A 19,035-nucleotide genomic window follows, 5' to 3' on the forward strand; every position below is an offset into this window, starting at 1 on the left:
CACTGATGTTATCTCATGTTTGGAGAGGTGTCCTTAAGCTCATCTTTCCTCTGCTTGAAGGGAAGCTGTCCCAATGGCCTCAGAAGCACCAAGGGAGGATGCAGAACTTGCAGCTGAGCCTCCTGCAGCTCCTGTGCAGGGGGACAGGACATTCCAGTGGGGATCCATCCTTGCTGCAGTGAAGGACCAGCTCCCATCCCTGGACTCCGACTCCTCCACAGTAAGCACTGAAATTCTGCCTTTCTTCTCTCTGGATCATGGAAAAAAATCTCTCAAAAGCAAGAGCAGGTGACCTTAGCAGGCATTTTGGGGTGGCTGGTGTGCTATCCTGGGTGGGCTGCCTGTCCTGACTATAGAACACTGTGTGTTAATCCACAGCCCTCTGGATTATCCTTAATTATCAGAGTGGAATTGCTGCCTCCTCTCCCTGTATTCTTTGGATTCTGCCCCACCTGCAGAGCTGGGGCCCAGCACAGACTTGGAGCTGCTGGATCAAGTCCAGAGGAGGCTCCAGGATGATCAGAGGGATGGAGCAGCTCTGCTGGGAGCCAGGCTGAGACAACTGGGATTGTTCAGCCTGGAGAGGAGAAGCTTTGGGGTGATCTCATTGTGGCCTTCAGTGCCTGAAGGGGCTCCAGGAGAGCTGGAGAGGGACTGGGGACAAGGCATGGAGGGACAGGACACAGGGAATGGCTCCCACTGCCAGAGGGCAGGGCTGGATGGGATATTGGGAATGAGGAATTGTTCCCTGGGAGGGTGGGCAGGCCCTGGCACAGGGTGCCCAGAGCAGCTGGGGCTGCCCCTGGATCCCTGGCAGTGCCCAAGGCCAGGCTGGGCAGGGCTGGGAGCAGCCTGGGACAGTGGGAGGTGTCCCTGCCATGGCAGGGCTGGGAAAAGATGGGCTTTGAGGTCCCTTCCCAGCCCAAACCATGCTGGTATTCCATGATATCATGGATTATTATGTACTTGAGGCTGGTTCTCTACAAGACATGTTGCTTTTTTGTGCTTTTTACCTGCCAAAGAAGCATAATTGCAGAAACCTTTTCATATGAGGTGTGAGACTGAGAGGTGTTTTGCAGTGTTCACTGGTGCAGGTTTTTCACTTGCTGGGTCTGGGCCAGGCTGTTCTTGGCTGCTGAAATCTCTGCTCACAGGACAGCATTGCTCTGGTGCTCCTCTCTAGTCCAAGATGCTCTGGCATCGACTTTTATGAGGGTGTAATGTGTCTCAAGATTTGATTATTAGTGGCATTTTGTCCAAATCAGAACATTGTGTTAACTTTCAAACATGTATATAGTTGAAAAACATTTTGAACACAGAAAGGATGTATTTTATCCCAACTCATTGTAGCCATTAATGGTACAGGGGAGATTGTGAGATGTGAAAAAGCCAGAAATGCCTCCAGGGAGTATTTATTTATTCTTTATTATTATTTAATTTTTATATTAATTAATTATTATTTAATTTGTATTTATTATTTATTATTAATCAATTATCCAAAGCAGTATGAGCTGCTGGATAAAATGTTTATGGGGATTCCATGACTTGGGTTCTGCACCTGGATCTGTCACTGTCATGCTGGACAAGCCACATTCCCTCACTGTTCTGAGTTCCCTCTACCCACACTGTTTTAATTATTTACAACAACCCTTGCCTGTTAACATGTGTCTCTGTAGTACAGATGAAGGCCCAACACTGAAATTATTTGTAGGTTTTCTTGTTGAGTAAATTACAACCAGGCTAAGGCAGAGGAGCATCTCCAGATTTTGGTGCCAAACACCATTGAATAACCCCAAATCATGCTGAACAATTTTTTCACTCTTTACAATCTCCAAATTCTCTGTTTCTATCCCACATGGAAAAGATTTCCTGCAGAAGGAACTGAGGCAATCTGTCTGGCACTTCATTTGCATTCAGAAGATCTGGTTGTGTAATCCCTGTCCTGCTGAGGCTGCAGTTCCAGGGCTGCACCTTTGTCCGAGGAGTTTCCAGTGGGAAAGATCCATTTGTGCATCCAAGAGCTGTCACCTGAACGTGCTCTGCTCCCACCTCCAAAAATGGCACTCACAAACAGGGTTTATGCCCTGAGGCCCTCCCATTACCCTGAAATGCAATTTATCAAGAGGAAAGATGTTCTGTTGCAGTTGGGTTTGTGTTAATGACACCAGAGAGGATTCTCTGCAGTGTGAATTCCCAAAAATGCACACTTGCAAAACAAAGGGACAAGCAGGAAAGCTGTGTCCTGACTGCTGAGGAGGTGCTTAATCTCCTTTTGGTGTCCATGCATAAGGATTCATCTCCAATGCATATCTGATGTTTAAAAAAGGGATTTTTCAGAGCTATTTAAATGCTGCCCAACCAAACCCAGATGCTGTTTGCATTCTGAACAGGAATCAGGGCAATGAAAAGCCTTCATGGCCCTGCCTGGCCTCACCTGGGGCTCCAGCATCTCTGTTTAAGCTCAGCTCTGGCCCTTCACTCCCTCTCTGGGCTATGTTAGGGGAGTTTTGGTTTCTAGTTATGGTCCTGCCTGAGCCAGACTCACCTGGGAATTGAAAGTTTTCAGTCTTGATCTCTGCCCAGCCTCATCACTGCAATATTGCCCAAGGATCTGGAGCTGTGCCTCAGGCTGGTTGCTCCCCCTGCTCTGTCCTGCTTGTTCCTCATGGGTGCTGTGGGACTGGGCTTTGCCTGGTGAGGCCTTGCCTTTCCAGTCCCTGAGAATCCCAGAATGATTTGGGCTGGAGGGATCTCAAAGCTCATTGAGTTCCACCCCTGCCATGGCAGGGACACCTCCCACTGTCCCAGGCTGCTCCAAGCCCTGCCCAGCCTGGCCTTGGGCACTGCCAGGGATCCAGGGGCAGCCCCAGCTGCTCTGGGCACCCTGTGCCAGGGCCTGCCCACCCTCCCAGGGAACAATTCCTAATTCCCAATATCCCATCCAGCCCTGCCCTCTGGCAGTGGGAACCCATTCCCCCTTGTCCTGGCACTCCAGGCTCTTGTAAATATTGAGCAGCTCTGCTCCTGCCTCTCTGATGGTGAATGAGGCAGTGCAGAGAATCACTTGGGAGATAGAGAACTTCCCACATTCTCCATTGCTTTTCTCAGCAGGATGTTTGCCATCAGCCTCCATGGGAATTTGATGTTTTACATGTTTTTTACATTTGGAGCTTGCTGAAATGTGGGGTTGGTGACTCTTGGGTTACCAGACTGTCTAGCAAAGGTGTGACTGCAAGGAAACTTCTTGTCTCTGCACTTCAAGAGGTGCCAACATGGGAGCTGTCACTGCAAACCAGATATTCCAATATCAGTGAGCATTGCAGTCTCCTGTTGAATTTCTCTGTTTTTTTCTGTTTGCAGTCTGATTGTGAGAGTGATGAGGAGCTTTTCATCTTCCAGCGGGACCTGCCCAACTTAATTCCGGACCTGTCAGAGGAACTGATGATGTTTTCCCTGGAAGACTCCCAGGAGCAGGTTGGGACTGTTGTGTGTGGGCTGTCCTGTCACCCCTCTCTTCTGGCTGTCCCCAGTGTGAGCAGCTGCTGATGTCTCACCTATTTGTCTGAACAGGAAAAGTTTTGTCCTCAGTATTTCCTCTCACTAGAAAATATAACCTTTTTTCTCTTTTTGCAGTGGCCCTTTAAAGTTTTCTCTGTTCTTGAGATTTTGGACCTTTTTTGTCCCATCTCTTGGTAGCTTTTATTGTCCCTTTACTGTTTTTCTTTTCTGTGCTCTAATTCCTGTGCAATCATTTTATGTGTCCAGAAAATGAATTAGGACAGTGCAGGAAAGAGGAAAAGTATGAAGTTTACTCTTTGAACAGCTTTCTGGGATAAAATAATCACATTGTTCCCTCAGTGAAGATAAATCCATGAAATCACAGTATGGTTTGGATTGGAATAATGAGCACATGTAAGAAAAAGTAATTTAAAGGATGTTTAGCTGTTCTTGAAATCAAAGTTTTTGCAAAGTAAACAGTCTCACTGTTTTCCATGAGGGATGTGGTGTGGGTTGTTTCCATATGGTGTCTGAGTTGGAGCTGTTGCCTTCCAATTACTCTGTTTTGGTTTTTTATCCTCTTCCAAAGCTCAGGGAGATTGACTTTCTCTGTGTTTGTGCTTTCTCTACCTGTAGCAAATCCAGGAGACAGAAAGACTTCCATGGGAGATCTGGAACGAAGACCTGGAAAGTTTTGACTTTCAGGAAAAAACAGATGGTGCCCAAATCATTGCAGAAGAAGATGTACAAATGATTAAAGATGAGGCTCCTGAACCTGCCAGCCAGACTGAAGAAATGCCAAGCCAAAAGAGAGTTGTTCTTGAAGAGTCTCCCTCAGATTCCACAGATCACCTTGAGGAGAAAGAAATGGGCAGGACACAGGCCAAGGAAGGAGCAAACTCCTGGCCTAACACAGCAGTGTGTGTGCAAGAGCTGTACAGTAAAGAGGAGAGAAAAAAGCTGATAGAGACAAAGATACTGTCCAAGATCCTTGTGGAGCCATCCCCAAAGCAGGATGTCAGGCCTCCCTCCCATGGCATCAACAGCAGCCTAGGAAGATTTGCAAAGGCAGAAACCTCCTCAGCTGAGCATCTTGGAGAAGTGATCCATTTGTCACTGCAGGCAAGTGGCCCTTATAAAAGAAATATGCCAGAAATAAAATAATAATGTGCAGGTGGGCTGGGGCACAGTGCAGTGCCTGCATAACCCCACTGCAAGGAGCAGCTGAGGTCCCAGTTTGACACTCCACAGGGCTGGGTGCTACACAGGTACCAAAAGCTGTCCCAGAGCAAGTCCAAACCATGGCAAAAGCTGCTGCAGATAACCAACTTAGACATAGGAAAAATTACTGCTAGAAACAAAAGGTACAAGGAAATTAGGTGAGTAGTCAAGGCCACAACTACTCTGAAAGGACTTAACCTAAGCACAAAGCTGCTATTTTAAATTTTATTTTTGTGAAATAATGCCCAAACTTATCTTGTAACATACTCCTCAAATACTCTAGAGCACTGGATTTCCCAGAGTTTCCCAGTTCAAGGAGTTCAGTTTAATACCATCTTTACTTGTGTTCAAAGGAGATGCACATTCAGCCTGCTAGAACTTCCATGTCCCTTCTTAATGTAAGAAAGGAACACAGGAGAGATTCAAGAATGACTAAGGAGATCAAGCTGGTCATGACCCATAAGGCTGAGGTCAGAAAATACAGATTATTTGGGGTACTTTGTTAGATTCAAGTAATTGTCAAGAAAAAGCACAGCTAATCAAGGTGATATTTGTCTGCTAAGCATCAGAAATTCAGGAGAGCATAACAAATCATACCAGAGAATACAACTTTACTACCAAAGATTCCACAAGAAATTGCAAAATACAGCTTAGCTCTGAGTGCTCAGAGCATAAATAAACCTTTCATTAGGAACTATGGAAGTGATGGTCAAATTCTGGCTATTTTCCAAAAGAGCTGATGCACACACACACAAACCCCCATGGAAATGGATCTGCAGCAAGGTCCGTGAACTGTTAGGGAAGCCAACCATAGCATCTGTCCCTAGGAAGGCAAGAAGTTTTTCAGGTCCCAGGCAGAATTGCATTAAACCAGGGAGCTTTCTGGCCTTCAGTGGGGTGCTGGAGGTGAGGAGGGGTTTAGGGTTGTTCCTGAAGTCCTAAATCTCACCCACCTAAGGCAGGTGGGATGAGCAGCTCAGTGTTAGCTGGAATGTGGCTCAGAGTCAGGGGTGGTTTTCTTCAGCACTGAGTTACAGATCTGCCTGTATTGATTTTTAAGTTCATTAGAACTTAATCAGCACAGAGCAGGTCCTGATCTTTCTGTTCAAAGCTTTCCACAGGTCAGAGTACAGATGTTTCCCTTCCCCTTTCATGTATTCACAGAAATGAACTTTTTGATGTTAGAGCAGTTCCAGTCCAGGCAAATCATGCAGCTGCTGGCCTGTGAGTTAAATTGTGCTGCATCATTGAAGGACATCTTTTTCAAGTGGGTCTGGATGTAATTCCCAGCTCACCTCACAGAATTCAGTCTCTGTTAATTCAGGAAGCACTACTTGCCTTTCAGAGCCTGTTTGATGTCAGTGACTTCAGTGAGCTGAAGTCTGGTGCTTTGGGGTGAGTTCTGAGAGGCTCAGTGTGTTCTCACTTTCATTTGAAAGGGGTTGTTGCTCCCCAGCTCAGCCAGGCACCTCAGTTTGTGTCAAGTGGCTAAATCTAATATACAGTTTCTTCTTGATTCCTATCAGTTAATTTGATTTTTTTTTCTTAAGTTCCTTTCTGTATTAGAAATGGAATTGTGCAAACCTTCACTTCCATTTCTTCTGGACCTTCTGGAACTTAAACCAGTGCTGCAGTGTTAGAATAGATCTAATCAAGGTTCAGATATGTGTGAAGATTTATTGCTCAGGAAGGAGGGAGAACCTTCTCTTCAACAAGAGGGGCAGATGCTGGAGGTTTTACAAGGTGAAACTGCTGGGTTTGGAGGCTGCTTCTTCTTTTTTAAAGGCCATGAGTGGTTGTGTTAAATGCGTGTTTGTGGCAGTGGTTTCATTGTCACGACTCACAGCCCCCTTCCTTGCAATAAAATTCGTAAGCACTTTGAATTTCTGGTGATATTTCACATGGGTGTGGATTCTTTTCATTAAAACTTCAGTTTATATAAAATATTATAAATAATATTCAGAGGGGAAAGCAATGAGTGGTTTAAATGCATGTAGACTCTGATGGCAGCCTCTTGCACCTGAGTCAGGTGAGTGTGCCCTCAGCCAGGAATTCAGAGCAAGGAAATAAAGGATCCTCTCTTCAGCCTGGGGTGAGCAGCTGTGAGATATCATCTGATACTGACTGTACCCACAGCAATGGGAATTTACCCTGCTCAGAAACTGGAGGGGGAGGAAAAGGCTGATCTCAAAGAGCTGAAGAGCCACAAGTCCTTCTCCTGTGGGTGGCAGTGAGAAGTTCTCACATTATTCAGGATCAGAATGCACATGCTTGGCCTTGTATCAGGCCACTTTTTAATCTGTTCCACTGTCTCCAGTGATCTTTTGAAGTCTTATCAAAAGGGTTCATGATTCTCAGAGAAAGAGCCTCAGCAGAAGCAGCTGAAGCAGCTGGAGGGCTGCAGTGTCTGAAGGGATGTAATAAATGCATTTCTTTCCTTACAGCACTTCCTCTGGAACTGCTGAAAGCAAGCTGGCACTGAAATTAGGGGTGGTCTTTTGGGAGTCAACTTTCCATCACGTTTCTCTTGTCTTTCAGACATTTGAAAAGTGGAATGTAGACAAGAATCTTGAGGAGCTGGAGCAGCAGGGAGATAAAACTCGTGCAGAAGTTGCTTTCTTCCCAGCAGATTATGGTAATGTCACTAGTTGAAAGTGCATAAAAATAAATAAAACTCAGGTTCCTGTATTTAAGTTATTCCCTGCAGCATAATTCTGAATGCAGAAATCATAGTGGGGCTTTTAAATGCTTCTAAAATATGTTTAATTAGCTTCCCTCAAGATTTCATCTGGGTTTCTCAGCCTGAAGCCAGTGCTTCACAGCCTGCCACGGCCCAGACAAGCCAGTTACAATATTATCTTTATTCTTCCCCTGCTGCCAGGCTGTAGGAACAGGAACAATGTGAATATGGGGAATATTGGGTGATTTCATGGCAGAAGACCACAACTGATGATTATTTTGTTGCTCTTCCACAGAGGCCTTCAGGAGGAAGTGTGAAGAGGAGCTCATGGAAAGGCTGGGAGAGCTGTGTGCCAGGCAGCCCAGGGCAGTGTCCCCTCCCTGTGAGAGGCCACCAGCCAAGCTCTGCTCCCTCCAGGGACAGCAGGACAATCAGTGAGTCCTTTTCTGTCACATATCCCAGCTAATCCTGGCTGCCAGAATGGATACTGGGCAGCTCCTGGTCTTCCACAGGGGTTTATCTCTGTAGCCTTGCAGGAAGCTGATACTGGAGTTGGAATCCTCCATTTCCCTTTGATGACAAACACCTTGGCATTCCCTATCAACCTTTGTCTAAACCTTACCAGGCTCTTGGGATAAATGGGAAGGGCAGGAAAATGAGGCTAAGCCAATTATCCTGCTCAGCTTTTTTTGTCATTTAGGCTACTAATTTCTTTTACTGGTACCTCAATTGAGCAAAAATACACAGGATGGTTTTCTGTGGGTATCAGTGGAGATGTCAGTGCTTCTTGGAGGTTTCTGTGTGAAGGAAAAGCATTTTCAGGCTGTTCAGAGGGAGCAACATCAATGGTGGCAGCACAGGGGAAATAATGAGTGAAAGAGTGGAGAGGAAGGTGGGAAATACCCTCATTGCCAGAGCAGGCCGAGCCACTAGGATGATTTGCACTTTGTATGCCTGGGAAGATGAAATGGAATTGCCAGAAGAGGCAGAGAGGAAAGGGGAACTCGTTCTTACACTGAGATGTTAAAAGTTGTGATCTCTCTGGTGCCTGCCTTTGTTCTCCAGAACAATTTGGTGGTGTCACATTTTGAGAACTAAATATCCCTCTTCATCCTGCCTGTGATCTGTGCTGCTGGGGGAAGCTGAATCCTGGAATTCTGATTGCAGGCAGAAGCAGAGTTGGAATCTGTGTGGCAGCCAAGCACAGAGCTTCTTTCTCAGTCCAGTTTTGATCCTGGGGCACTCCCTGCAGGTTTCATTGGGTGGATTAGGCAGAGGATGTGCTGAGATGTGTTTTCTGTGTGTAGGGATGCTGCCTTGCTGTCATCCCCACCAAGTTCTCTGAGGATGGGCAGGAGGAGTTTCCAGGACCTGCCAGAACGTGCAACTGTGTACATAGATTTGAGAGATGCTGAGCCACCAAAGCCAGTGACAGTCCCTGAAGAGGAACAAAGGTAATTCCTGGCTTTATTGGGAGTGAGAAACAAGTAATAAAAGTGAGAAACAAACCTTTCTGAATCTCATGCAATGAGATGTAACTTTAAAAATGTTCTTTCACACCTCTGTCATAAGGAGAAACCTTGTAGTTAATAAACAGCTACTAGGTAATAAACAGATAAACATTTTGTTCTAGTTGCTTGAATATTTGAATTTTCTTTTTGCTAGAGTAATAGTGTGAAGGACTCTCCATAACATCCAGTAGATCTTCCCTGGACGTATCTCTCCCTTTTTCCTCATTTTCTAAATTTGCATCTTAGAAATGACCAAGAGCCAACGCTCAGCTAGAACAGAGTTAATTAGTATGGTCTGATTGTTTCACAGTGCAAGTGACAGCTCCTCCTCCTCCTCCTCCTCCTCTGAAGAAGAGACTCTGACAATTCAGGATGAAGCAGAAAGGAGAATGTAAGTTTCCCTACCAGGACTGTTTTCCAAGTGATATGATGTTCAGTTTTTCTGAAACTAAAATGATTGCCCTAACAATGATCAGACTGAAAGTCTGTGTACTTAAATATTGTCCCTCCTGGTCTTCACAGCAGAAAAAAAAAAGCACAGTAATGAAAGTGCTCCAGTGTGGCCCCAGGAGGTCACTCTTTTCCTGTTGCATGGTGAAGCTACCAAAGGTAGAGAGTTGTTGATTCTTGAGGCAATATTTGCACCTGTCCAGCTCCTTGGTCCAGCTCAAAACACATCCAGAGGTGCCCTGGGGGCTGGAAAATGTGAGTTTTTCTCCAACCCTCTGTGAGTAACACCAGAACTATGTTTGACAAGCCTCAGAACCAAACTTTGGAGATGTTGTAGGGAGTTGAGTCAGACAAACCTTTACTTTTATAAATAATAAAATAGGCTAGAATGGATAGAGATTTAAAGAGAATATTGACTACATTGTATGGACAGGGACCCTCCCAGTTCTCCTTAACTGGAGGGGAAAGGGGAGAGAGTGGGATGGGTGGAATCCTAAAGTGTAAACTCCTCAACATGCACAGATGTCAGCTTTTTCTTGCCTAACTCCTGGATTCATATCCATAGGTTATGAGACGTTTGTTTAATGTGAAGCAGAGGTGTCAGATTTAAGCACCCTCCTGCACTCATGCTCTGGGTTCCATCTGGAATTCTGCAGCCTGCAAGTTGACAGCAGGGCAGGGGACAAGCAGAACTTGAGTCTTCTTGTGCCAGCCATCTACACTTCTTCTAATGCTTTGGAAGAAGAGGTGATTTGACAAACAATGAGCCAAACAATGAGCCCAACAAGAAACCCAAACAATGTAATTTAGAACATCTAACCCAAAACCTGTGAAAGGCAGGGACAAGGGGATGCTTGAGGAACTCTCTGTGGCACTGACACAACTTCAGCTGTTCCATCAGTGTAAATCTGCAGTGATGAAGAGCAGAGCTTGGATTTTGATTCACCTTCATGTTGCTAAAGAACATGCAGAGATGTAGTGCCTGGCAAATGCTGCTCAGTTCTGGTTGTAAATAAGAAATGCTCTTGGTCTCAAGCAGGGTGGGATTCTGATCTCATTCATGAGGGGACTATCCAGTTTCATTTTTATCTGGAACAAATTATTAAACAGGAATTATTATTCTGTGCATGTAGATTATGTCAGGACAGGACATTTCACTACCACAGTAATGTGCTTGCTGACAGTTTAGCAGTCTCATTGAGGAAATTAAGCCAAGCATTCAAAAACTGTAATAATTATTAGAAAAACTTTTCATCTGTGTGTATTTGAACCCCAACCCCTGTATCCAAAGGGGACAAAAATCTATAGGCTCTGATTTCCATGCCAGCCATACATTTGTTCAGGGCTGTTCTGGTAGGTGTTTGTGTTGTGCCTGAATGCAGAAGAGGTAAATAAATTGCCAGGAGGATCAATTTTGTGTTCTGGCTCTGCTTGTGTCACCTGAGTGCTGATGCTATGTGGTATTTTTGGGGTCCCCCATCGTGGGGAGGAATGATGAATCTGACTCCATGTTCTTAGAAGGCTAATTTATTATTTTATGACATTAAAGAATGCTATACTAAACTATACTAAAGAATAGAGAAAGGATACAGACAGAAGGCTAAAAGATAATAATGAAAACTCCTGACTCTCTCCTCAGAGTCCAACACAGCCTGACTGTGATTGGTCATTAAGTCAAAACAATTCACATATTGGATAAACAATCTCCAAACCACATTCCAAAGCAGCAAAACACATGAGAAGCAAATGAGATAATATTGTTTTCCTTTTTCTCTGAGGCTTCTCAGCTTCCCAGGAGAAGAAATCCTAGTGAAGGGATTTTTCCAGAAAATATGACAGTGACATTGCTACTGTCACATGCCCAGTCCTTGTTTTGAGCTCTCATCATATGTGAAGTTCCTCAGAGATTGAGTTTATTCCTATAATGCTTTATCTTGATGAAAGCAGGTTTTTATTTCTGTTGCAGGAGGAATTGCTCAGGGAAGAGCCTGTTACTGCAACAACTCCGAGCAGCCCGTAGGAAGGCCTTGGAGCTTCTTCAGAAAACGTCTGTTCCAGCTGAGAAACTGCATCCAGAAAGGCTGCAAGACACAGCTTCCTCTAATAAAAGTCAAAACCAATCTTGTAAAGTGAGGCAAGAGACAAATGAGGTGGTTCCCAGGAAACTGATGAGATTGGAACCAGACAAGGAAAGTCCCCTCTTTTCAAGCTGTGGGGGTGACAGAGCTGACACAGAGAAAGAGAACAAAATGGAAGCTGAGAAGATTCCAAATGCAGGAAATGCTCCAGAGTGTCCTCTAATTACAGCAGAACTGCCAAGGTATCCCACAGGGAAAGTAATCAGAGGGTTTGGATGTGGCTTCTCTAATTGTCCAGGATTAAAGAAAATTGCTTACCTGGGCTGTGAGTTGCAGCAAGAGGGTGTCTGGATTTGTTACCTGGCAAGAACAACAGTCCTGGCAGCTACTGCTGGAAGGTTTAGAGGCAGCCTCAGTGGGGCCTGGCATTAGATGAGCTGTGGCACTTCTGACATTGGAAATGGAGCCTTTTTCTTTAGCTTTTATTCTACAGAAGAGGAGGATAACACAGTATTGATCTCCTTTAGGAACAACAGCACTGAGATTTCCTAAGTAGAGCTTCCTAGAAAATAGGTCTGGAAGGGTCAGTCTCCCTGAGTGAGGTAAAATCTAATATCTCCTGGCAGATCTTTATAGAACTTGGCCTTGAAATCCTCAAAGGTGAGGATTCCTTGACTCCCAGGTAGTACATTTTGCTGTTTAATTATCCCTAGAGTTGTAAAGCTTTTCATTAAGTCTAATTTAAATTATTCCCTCTCCAATTTAAGCTTATTTTTGTTGTGTTCCCACAAGGAATGGAAAATGGTTTATTCTGTGTCTCAGTTTAAAACACCTTTTACAAACTGGAAGATGTACCAATCTCCCCTTGTAATTCTGTTTTTCATCCAAACAAAGAAATTCTGACTCTGCCAACAAGAAAAGTGCAAGATCTTGGAGTTACAAAGTACACCCGTGAGGAATGCCACAGGAATATCTTGGAAAGCTTTAAAGAGTGGAAATAAGAGTGATATCAATTGAGGAAATTGCAGAGTTATTTGGGCCTCTGCATCCCTGGGCTTAGTTAAATGTAGTGTATTCTGCAGAAGGTCTAATTTCAAAGTGAAATCAGGTGGTTGCCTTGTGCACCTGCCCAACTGTTTGGGAGAGCTCCATTATGCTGCCTTTTCAAAGGTTATATCCTGCTATTTTCAGAGTGAAATTTAACATTCTGACTTTGACATATGAGCCCTGGAAAGACTCAGGATCTGCCTGCTCTGGAGACTATTACTGTGTCAGAGTTAAACACTTGCCTGCCCTGCCACTTAGACACCTCATCTCCTGTGTACCTGCTTGAAATGGCAGGTGGTTGGTTGCAGGGTTTTTTCCCCTCTGGAATTCCTGACATTAAGCTCATTGCTTGCATCAGGAATACTAAACTGCATTTTGATTACCTGTTAGCCTGAGATGGCAGCCCATGGCCAGGCAAGAATGTGGGTTATTTATTGTCTCTGAGTGATAATTCAGTGATTTTCACTGATTTCAGTTTTCTCTATTGCTATTCTAATTATTGCTGGGGCACCTGGGGCTGGAAGAATTCAGAACAAATTGAACTTTTTGTTTACCCCAGAAATGGCGGATGAAATCTCTCTGTGGGCATCCAGATGTAGAAAGATGGGAGGTCTTGGGGTCAGGGGAACTTTATCTCTGTCATATCCTATAGCAAATAGGAAAGGAAATGGGTCTAGACTGGGAATCTTGGTGTGGAGATGGGGACTGAGACCTCACAAACACATCTGTGCTTAAAGGAGTTTGCATCTCCAGATAGATCATCACCACTTATCAGAAGTTTGATCCCTGCTCCTTTTCTTTGAGGTTCTTTTACTTCTTAGAAGATGATTTCATCCACTGGCAAGTTCTTGTGTCTCCCCACAAACACCAGAATTGCTCTCTAAATCTATTTTAGCCTTTCATGTCCTGATTCCCCCTCAAGTGCGTGGTGTAAATACGAGAAAAAAAGAAGTGCAACCAGATGAACAAGTGGTTCAGATCATCACCCCCAAAGTGAAAAGCTTCATCTGTGTATTTTCCAGGAGAGAAGGAAGTGACAGAGAGCTATCCCAAAAGGAAGAGGAGATGATGGAGAGGCAGAGGAGATGCAGATTGCAGGAGCAGCTGGAGCAGTGGCAGCCTCAGCGCTCGGTGTGGGGGAAGCAGCCCATGGCAGAGAACACCCCGCTCCTGTTCCACAGGGTCAGTGCCTCAGGGTGGGCTGGGCCTGGCAGGGTCCTGCTTTGAACAGCCAGGTGTCTGCTAAGGAGGGCAGGAGACTCCCCTGAAATGGAAAATGCAAACCCCCTCCCTCTGAATTATTGTCATTTTGAAATTACGGGGGTCTCAGACAAAGATATGGGAATAGGAGTAACAGTTCTTTACTAGGAAAACTAAAAATGAATACAAATGCAATAGTACAAAAAGAAAAACCAGTGACAGAGTGAGAGCAGTCCCTGTCCCCCTGTGTGTCAGGGTGGTGGCACAGCCCCATCCCATGGGGGCTCAGCCCTCCTGCAGTGCCAGCTGTGGCTCTGCTGGAGCAGGGATCCTGCACAAGGGGGGAGTTTTCCTCTGCAGCTCCAGGGCTGCTGCAGATGGGCCTGGGCTCCCTCTGGCCATGCAGGGCAGCAGAAGCTGCTCCTCTGGCAATGCACTGGGCAAAGGCTGCTGGGCTGTGCCAGGCTCACATTGGATCCAGGTAGGAATGCTTGGCTCCTGCCCTGGGCAATGCAGCATCTCCCCATGGGATGCTGGAATTGGATCAGCCCTGCAGGGACACTCAGTGGCCATGGACAGCAGAGATCTCCTGCAGGGAGGATTGGCTGGGGGAGAGATAAAGAGAAAACTGCCCATGGACAGCAGAGAACTGCCCCAGCTCTGACAGATGGGGATAGAACACACAGCCCCAGCCTAAGACACAGGGGCTCCCTGCCAGGGGCAGCTGGGAGCAAAATGTCATTTTTATTGCATTGCTTCAAATCTGTTTGTTATGGAGCACCATTAGCTGAGGAGAGGAGCAGCCCTACAGCTCTTCTCTCACACTAAGGGAGGAGAATTCCCCACCTTCCTGTGCAGGGAGAGCTCCCCAAGCAGCTGCCCTGCAGTTCTGACCTGTCAGGGCTTGCTGGAATCAGTGGCCTCAGTGTCATCTACTTCACAGCAGCCAGAGTCTCCCACATGATTTTTCATAACTCTTCCTTAAAAAGTGCAATATTTTTACTGTCTCTGCTGAGTCCTGTTGTCTGCTCCCAGCAGCTTTATAGTTCACTTTTGTGGGTTGGTTTTGAGGATTGTGGATTTAATAATAGGTTTTATTCCTGATTGAGGGGGTATGAAATGATCCTGATTTTAGCCAAAGCCTAACTATGGCTTGGAGGACAGGGCTGTTGTTACTCCTCAGAAGATTTCTCTTTGTCCCTGCCCTCAGCAGAGGGGTTGGAATGGGATGAGCTGTAGGATCACTCCCAACCCATTCCATGATTCCATGGCAAGCAGTCCTGCTTCATCCATGCACTGATTCTGCTGAGCACAAGGTAAGAAGGTCAGAGGAGGTGAGAAACTACAGAACCACCATGAATCCACCATGATGATTTCTCTGGGCTAATGCCAATACCAAAGCTTTTTTTTTACAAAAGTGGAAAGACTTCACAGCCCTAGATTTGGGGCTGGACAATTTAGGTTTGTTTTGTAAATTGATTGCTGTGGTTGTGGAGATTTGAAAGCTCATTTTATTTAGCACTGGATTAATCAGTGAGGAGGAGAAAAGGACTAAAAAGCTCCCAGCTGAGTTTCCCTCTACCAGCCTGCTTTGACAAGGAGAGCACAGCACCCATAGCTCTGCTTTGGAGTGTAAAAGTTGGATTTGCTCCTCCCTGGCTGTTGGCAGGTACCACCCACTTCCAGTTAGCCTTGATTAAGATGCAGACACTCTCTTGCTCCTCAGAAATCCACGTGGGCCTTGCTCTCTCCTTCCTGACAATGCACCAGACAATGCAGAATTGCCCTGTGTTTGGTCATTTCCCATATCTGCTGTGCTGTTGCCAATAAAATGAGCATGGGCTTGGTGATGTGCTTTGTCTGGAGCAGAGCTCAGAGTGGATCTGTGCTGGAACTGGAGCTGTAAATGTTCCCCTGAGGGATGGGATGATGTTCCAGTTGTGGCAGCAGGGACAGGGACATTTCTCACCAGCCCAGGCTCCTGCTGCCTGTGCAAACTGCTCCAGTGCCCAGAAAGAGGGACAAAGACTTGTTACAGACAAAAGAGGACACAGGGCCAGGTTAAGGTGGGATTTTGGGAACAAATTCTTCCCTGTGAGGGTGGGCAGGCCCTGGCACAGAGCAGCTGTGGCTGCCCCTGGATCCTGGCAGTGCCCAGGGCCAGGCTGGAGCAGCCTGGGATGGTGGAAGGTGTCCCTGCAGGGCAGGGGGTGGGATGAGAGGATCTTTATGGTCCTTCCCACCCAACCCATTCCAGTGCCAGCCTGCTCCAGGGGACCTGCCTGACCTCCCAATGCACCAATGGTAAAAGGAAATCAGCACAACCCATAATAACCATGTTGTCTGGGCAATTCTGCTGTTAGTTCATATTCAGAAATATTCATTATTAAAATTAAGTCTAAAAAATGTATCAACATCATCTATCAAATACAACAGTCCTTTGTAAGATTACTTGAAATCTGCTTTGATAGCAGCACTTTTTCCCTTTGAATTTGAATAGGGTTTTATTTTCTTTCTTTTTTTATGAACACAGAAAATTTTGACTGTTTTGGCATTTAAAACTAAGAGCCCCTGTAATTTGGCAGCTATGTCTCAGTGAAAATATCTAATATCTATATATAAACACATATATTCAAAGAACAAGCCCCAGTGTTTGACAGAGCAGCACACTTGCAAATTTGTTTTGTAAGTCCTTTGTTTTGGCAGTGATAGATGTTCAGATCTGGAACACTTGTCACAGTTTCCAGAATTCTTCTGACCATTTATAATGTACATAAATAATTGAATTGAATAATAATCAGAGGGAAAGTTTAGAAACTCTGCAATTACTGTAGCTGAGGTGCTGGGAAAGACTGGCAAAGGAAATTTAAAAAGCTGCATTAGGGTTACATTAGAGTTCTTGTCTAAAATGTAAAAGCAGATTTAATGTGCTGTCTCCTTTTTCTTAACCCAGTTCAGTCAAACTCTGTCCTCAGCTTCACTCTGAGAGTCAGGCTTGGGGAGAGGGAACTTGAGAGGCTGAGAATTCACTTCCAGGGGCACTTCAGCTGCTGGAGAAGGGGCTGAGATCCAGTGGATTTTCAAGACATGCAGGTGCCAATTCCCTGGGAAATCAGTGGGTTCTTTCTAAGAGTTCTGCCTGTCAGGTCCATGTCTGGAGGTGTCTGAATAGTTGGGCAATCTGGCTCACCTCTGGTTTTAAAAATAATGCAGGGAAGAACCTGGTTTTTTAATGCTTTGTTTTGGGTTCATTTATTTGGGCTTTTGTTTCTTTGTTTGTTTTTTTTTTTTTTTTTTTGGGGGGGGGGGGGAGTGTGTGGGTGGGTTGTTTGTTTGTTTGTTTTGTTTGTTTTGGTTTTTTGTTTTTTTTTTTCTTCTCTGCCCCACCCAAACTTTTGGTGAAATTTAAGACTGGCATGAGTTGATCTCTTCTGCAATTGGGTCCCCAACCACATTTTAACCTTTGAATCTGGTTCAGAACTGCTGCAAGCACCTGGAGTTCTGTGAAGGCCAGCAGAGTGTGGTGAGATCCTCGCTGTAGGGTCAGGCTGTGTTAGCAGTTCAGAGGAACAGCACAGGGTTTCTTTCCTTGTGTGAGCAGTGTTATTGATGAGGGAGACAGAAGGAATGCTCACAGGATGTAAAGCAGTTAAATGGAGGATGTAAAATGAAATGGGTTTGATCTGTCACTGCATTCATCTTGCTTGTTATGATCAGTAACTTGGGGCTGGTGTTGTTTTCTGTCACATTCCCTTTGGGTGGGATCCAGATAATGGTGGTAACTTTTGCCACACTCAGAGCTGAGTTTGATATTATATCAGGAGCAGCACGAGCAGGTTATTCTAAGGATATCACAGCATCCCAGTTTGGGATGGGTGGGAAGGGATCTTAAATCCCATCCTGTTCCACCCCCTTCCACTATCCCAGCCTGGCCTTGGGCACTGCCAGGGATCCAGGGGCAGCCTGTGCCAGGCCCTCCCCACCCTCAGAGGGAAGAATTTCTCCCCAATATCCCATCTAACCCTGCCCTCTGGCAGTGGGAAGCCCTTGGGGAAGACAAAGCTGAGAGCAAGGCAGGCAGGGCAGTCCTTGCCAGCAGGGAGGGCAGTGCCACAGTCCCAAAGCAGCAGCAGAGCAGCTCAGTGAGGGTGGCCAGCTGGCAAATGTGTGGGGATGAGGAAGGGCAAGATGAAGGGCAGAAAGCCAAGGCAGGGGCAGGACCCAGGGGCAGCTCAGTGATCAGCCAGGGGGTCTGGTGTGATGGAACAGGGCTGAGCTGGAGCCACAGTCAGTGCAGGTGAGGGGTGAGGCCAGGCAGAGGTAGAGCTGCTCTGCAGCTTGTCCAGGACCAAGGGAAATGTCTCAGCTTCCCAGAGCTCCTTTTCCAGCAGCCCCATGTGAGGTGAAACACCTGAGCTTGTGTCAGACCTGGCCTTGAACACTGCAGCCAAAGCCCTGCAAGGCCCATCCAGCCCTGGCATTCATTTCACACAGAACAACTAGAATTTAGCTTGTACCCATCTCCTTTATTACTGGAAAAAAAGTAGTTGTTTTCAGCAGGGATTCAGCTTGATTCTGCATTTATTGCTTTATCATGATATGGCAGAACAGGATAATGTTGTTGGAGAGCTATTAGGAGCCACCTTGTAAGCAGCCCCTCATAAACACAGTTTTATCTCCCTTACACAGCCAGGGTGGTTGGGAAATGAATGTGTTGACTCACACTGAGGCATCTCATTTTTCTTGGCATTCACAATCACTTGGGCTAACCTTGTATTAGTAATTATATTACCATGATCCTCATCTCATTGCAGCTTAGCCTTACAGCTGCCTTACACAACAAAAACATCCAGGCACAACAGAGTCATTCTACCTTAACAAATAGATGATGTGGGTACTTTCCTTTCCATCTTGTAAACACAGGCTCCATCACCTTTTTGTCAAAATCAGCAGGTTCTTTATGTTAACACCCTGTTGACTCAGCTCACTGGTGTCAGGGAGAATTCTCAACCACAAGATGTTCCACTTGTATTGCAACAAAATGAATTCTTTATAGAACTTGGTCTTGAAATCTTCAATGGTGAGGATTCTTTGACTCCCAGGTAGTACATGTTGCTGTTTAATTATCCCTAGAGCTGTAAAGCTTTTCATTAAGTCTCATTTAAATTATTCTCTCTCCAATTTTTGTGTTCCCAGAAGGAATGGAAAATTATTTATTCTGTGTCTTAGTGTTTTAAACTCTCAGTGTTTATACGAACTGGAAGATAAAATTACTGGAAGATAAAATTACCAATATATCATGGTCAAATCCTTCCTTGCCCTTTGATGGCCTTGTTCTCTCTTTGATCCT

The 19,035-nt window shown here is 45.4% G+C and overlaps 1 protein-coding gene across 1 annotated transcript in view; it reads left to right on the forward strand.

The window, feature by feature from the left end:
- Positions 1-19,035, forward strand: part of DNAAF8 (dynein axonemal assembly factor 8) — a 102,902-nt gene that overhangs the window by 1,855 nt on the left and 82,012 nt on the right. Inside the window, exons 2-10 of the mRNA XM_071444471.1 lie at positions 61-220; positions 3,361-3,474; positions 4,135-4,620; positions 7,258-7,354; positions 7,695-7,833; positions 8,707-8,853; positions 9,221-9,301; positions 11,327-11,680; positions 13,508-13,667. Of these exons, the coding sequence (XP_071300572.1) occupies positions 61-220; positions 3,361-3,474; positions 4,135-4,620; positions 7,258-7,354; positions 7,695-7,833; positions 8,707-8,853; positions 9,221-9,301; positions 11,327-11,680; positions 13,508-13,667 (1,738 nt within the window). The remainder of the gene's footprint in view (positions 1-60; positions 221-3,360; positions 3,475-4,134; positions 4,621-7,257; positions 7,355-7,694; positions 7,834-8,706; positions 8,854-9,220; positions 9,302-11,326; positions 11,681-13,507; positions 13,668-19,035) is intronic.

The sequence above is a fragment of the Agelaius tricolor genome, unplaced genomic scaffold (assembly GCF_023055355.1).
Source record: "Agelaius tricolor isolate 1412-34295 unplaced genomic scaffold, bAgeTri1.0.p SCAF_19, whole genome shotgun sequence".
Lineage (NCBI taxonomy): Eukaryota > Metazoa > Chordata > Aves > Passeriformes > Icteridae > Agelaius > Agelaius tricolor.